General features: G+C 41.7%; 2 protein-coding genes across 2 annotated transcripts in view; one reads left to right on the top strand and one right to left on the bottom strand.

Moving 5' to 3' along the window:
• smndc1 (survival motor neuron domain containing 1) overlaps positions 1 to 5,636 on the bottom strand; it is a 17,985-nt gene that overhangs the window by 547 nt on the left and 11,802 nt on the right. The gene's annotated exons all lie outside the window — the stretch shown is intronic.
• Positions 4,133 to 5,636, top strand: part of LOC103476776 (max-interacting protein 1-like) — a 7,971-nt gene continuing 6,467 nt past the window's right edge. Inside the window, exon 1 of the mRNA XM_008429347.2 lies at positions 4,133 to 4,591. Within this exon, the coding sequence (XP_008427569.1) occupies positions 4,354 to 4,591 (238 nt within the window). The 5' untranslated portion in view covers positions 4,133 to 4,353. The remainder of the gene's footprint in view (positions 4,592 to 5,636) is intronic.

Below are 5,636 nucleotides of genomic sequence, written 5' to 3'. Positions count from 1 at the left end.
ATAGATAGATAGATAGATAGATAGATAGATAGATAGATAGATAGATAGATAGATAGATAGATAGATAGATAGATAGATAGATAGATAGATAGATAATGTGTTTTTCAGTTTAAAAAATAAGCAGCACCGTGTGTCTTCGCCTCTGCTATGATGACAGCCGAGCCACTGGTGTAATCCTCAGGCTTTTCAGATTACTCCAGTTGGGGTCACATTCTACACCAACCTACAGCGGGTCAGCTTTCCACTCCCTGCTATCACTCAGCCAGTCGGCACACAAGCCTCACAGCACAGATGAAGCCTTTTTTTTTTTTTTTCTGGTGAAACGCTTTCAGGTTCCCTCCCCCACTGATCTCTCAGTGCAAATCTGTCCTTTTGAGCACACTGGTCCAGAGAGCTATAGGAGCAGAGGGTGATGTCTGAGTTACACGCATCAGAGCTGCTGCAGCAGTGAAAACTCGGTAAAGTGGAGTTTTTAAACGTGCAAACCGGCAGAAATGCAAATGAGCATCCTTGACGTTATTGACCAGATTATGAGGTATCAGGGCTCCAGGCCTCACCAGGCGGCTGATATAAGCTCCATGGGAGGGTGAACTCTCTTTCACTCGGTCGTCCGTTACAGGCCTGGCCACATCTGCAGCAGGCGAGCCATCTGCACCTATTGTCTCAGAGCCACAACACGGCGGCGCACGCATGGCTGGCCTCGTAAAGGCAAGCGAGTCCCTTTCCCCTCTGTTCTCTGCCATCTCTCGTAGCGAGGGGGGAACATGACTTCTTCATCTGACAAAAGCAACAAACAGCAAACAGACGTCGAAGTGAAAAGAGCTTTCGTTTCAAGGTTAGCTTAATTAAACAGGAGATAACATTAAGCATCAGCGAGGTCATTGTCACTACCAGACACATGAAGTTGACAGAAAGGATGGGTTGTGCTCATTGATATATTAAATATACTTTCACAACTTCGCTATGTTCTTTCCATCGTAACGGGAATTTAAAGTGTTTTGAGGACATTAAGTGAAGTGAAAAATATTAGCACAGGTACATCTTTAAAAATGTGAAAATAGTGAAAAAAGATAGTGTATTTTGTCACTCACTTCAGAAAGTGGAACTCATGTAGTATTTATATTAATCACACAGTGTTACCTGTTTCAAGCTTACAGATGATAAAATCCCTAAATTCAGTGTCTCAGAAATTTGAACCTCACACAAAGGCAATTAAAAAAAAAAAACATTTTCAATGTTCAAATGTTACGGAATTGCCAGAATACCCTCTGACTACAAAGATGTCCAGAAGACAATCACACACATCGTCCACAATGAGAGTAAGATACTAATGAAGCTGGATGTTCACAGGGTGCGGTATCCAAGCATATTAATAGGAAGTTGAGTGTAAGGAAAAAAATATGATAGGGAAAGGTGCAACCGGGAGAACCATGTGACAATTGTCCAGCAAAATCCATACCAGCCTAATAAGGACTGAGGTTGGGACCACTCTGCATAGACCGATCCACATATGGGATACAAATGTCACAGAGTTCATATCAAGCCAGACCTGAACCTCAAACCATCACCGACTGCGACATTTTGGGATGCCATGTCATCTGGTGACGTTGATCCACTGTGTTTCATGAAAACCAGTCATAGCCATCAGTCAGGAAATTCTCCAGCAGTTCATGCTTCATTCTGCTGATAACTTTTATTTGAGATGCTGATTCCATTTTCCAGCTGGACTTGGTGTCTCTCCCACACTGCCAGTGCCAAAGATACCAAAAGCTAGCTCAGTGTTCCAGTTCTTGATTATCCAGCATTAGCAAACTCCTCTAACCAAACCCGCATGGTTTGTTCTATGGCATTCTGTCAAGATTCAAGTTTTTTCTGCCTTGTAAAGAATAATAATCTGCTCTGAATGGATCAAAGATTTCTGGTTTGAATCTGAGAAAGCAGTCATTTCATTTTTAGAGAAGGAGAACACCTAGGAGTAAAAAAATAAATAAATGCAGCTACTAGGTCGTATGGGTGACATAGTTGCGTGGATGTTTTGAGAGGACTGTATTTCATACGGTTACAAAGAACACATATAAAACCATACCACTTTAAAGTGTTTCAATTTGTTGGCATTTTTAGCAAACAGCTAATAAGCCACTATTTAAAAATGGTGATGTCACAAACTTAGCCCTGAGCATGATAAGCATAACACCAGTAAGTCAAGTGCTGTCCCAAGACTTATGTAGGGCATAAGGCTGAATTTCATTTGGATGGTACACTTCTATCTGTGCCCTTTACAAAGAGACCATGTTTGTTTGAAAATCACACAAGTGGATTGTGTTCCATTTGCAAGTTGGAAAATATCCCTGACTTGCAATTAGTTGCAGCGATGAATTTTAGCAATCATCAATAGGCATGTATTTGTCTCCATTTTTGTGAACTTAAATACTTAAGGGATTGAACTGCACTATTTCCCACTGCTTTAATGAGATAACAATCATCAGAAGAGCTAATAAATAGTTTATACCTGCAGCTTTTACTGCACCTTCGACAGCAGCACTAGCGGAACAAGTCAGCGCCGGGTCGGGTTCTGAAACAGTTGACTTTAACATTAAATACACCTTTCTCAACAGGTGAGGGCGCACTTTTTCCGTCTATAATCAGACATTTAAGCGACTTGAAACCATTCCTCCCTCCCTTGCACCTCCAGACCCGGGCCCCCATCGGCCCGGTTCAGAGGGCAGCCGCCCCCCAGCCCTCCCTATAGCTCCGCCCCTGGACAGCAGCCATACTGGATTCAATGTCAGTGCTGTTCCTGGACCTCCAACTCCACCAGTCAGAACTCCCAACTTTAAGGGACCCTTCTTGTTTTATTCTGACTAGAAACTTGGAAAATCCAACTCAAAGACACAAAGAGAGCACACCATTGGAGATTGGTTCTATGCTTTGCAAGTCCTAAAGAAAAAGGCTAACACTTTTGTTTTTTATCTACTTATAAGCAGTTCTAGAATGCTTGTGGCATGAGCAGAATTTTTTTAAATTAGTGATTATAAATGACTTTGTTAAAATATTTCCACAAAAACAATATTACATTATTTTGTAACTATGTATAAGTTGTGAGTAACTGGTGCATTAGCAAACCTGTTCTAGCAGAAACTAAGTGATCCTGTTGTTCTCAGCTGGACCAAGCAATCACAGTGTTCACTAACACCAGCCGTGGTTACAGGCACTTTGCTTTACAAACCCCACAAACGAGCTCAGCAAAGTCAACAAAATGTTTGCTTTCTTTTTGCTTTTGTATAGAGCCGAGGGTATTTCTACAAACAACGGTATGCTCACAAGTACGCTGTTCACATGGAAAAATATAAGCAACCTACAATAAAAGGTACACTTTTATATGTATGCAACTTTTCAAACAGCAGGTCAAAAAAAAAAGCTTTTGGAAATATATTTGTTTGAACTTTCTTCAGGAAGTTATTGCTTAGGCACAAATTGGTCTTCCAAACAGACAATGTTTGGACTATCACAAAAGTGCTCTGTATTTTTGAAATGCCTAACACAAAACCCTGACCACTTATGGAGAATTTGTGGATAGAGGTGATAAAGTTGTGTGAACCTATAAACTTCACTCCGTCATTTCGGTTCTGTCAAAATTCAAGCAAACTATAGAGAGAAGCTTGTGGAAGGACAGCCATAATACTTAAGCCAAGTTATGCAGTTTAAGGAAATTGGAACAACAGCAACAACAACAAAAAAGAACATGTTTCAGGAATTTGAAGAAAGACAATGCTTTGCTTATTGTTCTGTTTAGCTACTAGAAACAAACTGACCAAAAATAGCAAAGGTTTTGTCTGGATTCATGTCAGACAAATAGCTGATCTTTTTTCCCCCACAAGGTATTTGAATACTGACTGTCATGGCTGCAGATGACATCCAAGTTGAATTCATACTGTTGCAACTAATTACTTAGAAATCAGTGTGCACAAAATAAAATATATTGTTTGTTTTTTTTTCTCATGTAATAAAGTGGCTTTTCTGCTAGCTGAAGCAGCCTTTATAGTCGCATTCGCCGTTCTCCTGCAGTATTGATAATGAGGATTTATTATGGAACAGTTGACAATGAATGCAATGTGCATGCGTTAGTGGGAGGGATTATCCACCAAGTAGGGCAAGTGGCTAAGGCTAAGGACTGCAATTCCATCCAGCCTAGTTCATTTCAGTCATCCGCTCTGAGCACACACACTCAGACACATACGTACACAGGAGCAAGGGGAGCACATTTCTGCGCAAGCTCTTCCCCACAATAGTCCTACTACCAATAATAATAATAATAAGAATAAAAAGCCTTCAGTGAAAGGAAAAGGGGGTAAAATGGTAAAGTACATTCGACAGCATAGCAGCGAGCTGAGAAGCGAAGAGGTCCTGTCGGAGTCTGACGCGTCCAACAAGGAGCAGCAGGAGAGATTCGGAGAGATGTCCGGCTGTTCTTTCAGCGACGCTTTCTACTCCAAATGTTCCGCAATGGACCAGATCGGGACTTTCATGCGGAACGTGCAAGTGCTGCTGGAGGCGGCCAGTTACATTGAAAGCGCTGAGAAGAGCAACGGAAGTAAGTAAACAAACGGGACATTTAATGCGCCGAGCAGACAACAATAGAGAGCGAGGGCGACAAAAGACGCGCAGCGGACAGATGCACTGCTGGCCCGAGCGGCGGCTGCGACGTTTCACCTGCTGCTTCCTATTAAACCCGAGCTCTTTTGAGTCTGACACATTTGAAACGGGGCTCGTTTGCAGACGAGTTGGGAAATGCATTGAAGTGGGGAATTGGGAGAACAATCGGTTCGTCGGAAGCAATGTCTTGCAGCCGCCTCTCGCTGCCGTTTAAGATGATTATTTTGCCACTATTAGATTATTTCTAGTTTTTTTTTTTAATTACGTGCACGATTTTAATGAGCCTTCCTTATGTGCACTTGAGTCCACATTATTATAGCCTATTCCCATTTCTACGCCTAGCATTTTTTTTTTTCATTTAACAGAACCTATCCCCGGTTTATGCCCTTTAAGTTTACACATTCACTGGGAAAACGTCATGTTTACAGCCCTTCTATCGTAACCGAGACTCCGATTTGGATTTTATTTCGTCTTGGCTTTCCAAATGATCAGCCCTGCTACCCTGGTCTCTGAAAGCTGCTGCTTCCTTGTATGTGTTGTTCACATGGTTTACACATGGAACCGATTGCAAAGTTTCTATTGGTCAGAAGCCACGTCCCCAGCCCCTGGTCCACAGCCGCTAAACCAATCGCAGGCAGGTTTTATTTCTGACGTCTTATGTTACCGAGAATAGTGGTTCATGGGAACTGTAGGAAACAGGATCAAAAACCAACACTAATTCTACTGTTAAAGGGGGAGTAGGATAATGACACAACATTATGGCGAGGGAACAATTTAACAAGCGTCTCCCGTTTATTCTGACCTTTAGTAAACTGGTAGATATATCCTCAATGGCCACTTTATTAGGTACACCTTTGCTGGAATTGTTTTAATTATTTGCAGCATATTTAGGTCCATACTGACATGATGGCCATTCCAGAGTCACCACATCCAAAATGTGCCCAGCTGGCTTGAGATTTGGTGATGATAATTATATATATATA

This window comes from Poecilia reticulata, linkage group LG15, assembly GCF_000633615.1.
Source record: "Poecilia reticulata strain Guanapo linkage group LG15, Guppy_female_1.0+MT, whole genome shotgun sequence".
Taxonomy (NCBI): Eukaryota; Metazoa; Chordata; class Actinopteri; order Cyprinodontiformes; family Poeciliidae; genus Poecilia; species Poecilia reticulata.
Note: the sequence above shows the minus strand (reverse complement) of the source record. Positions and strands in the feature narration are given on the sequence as shown.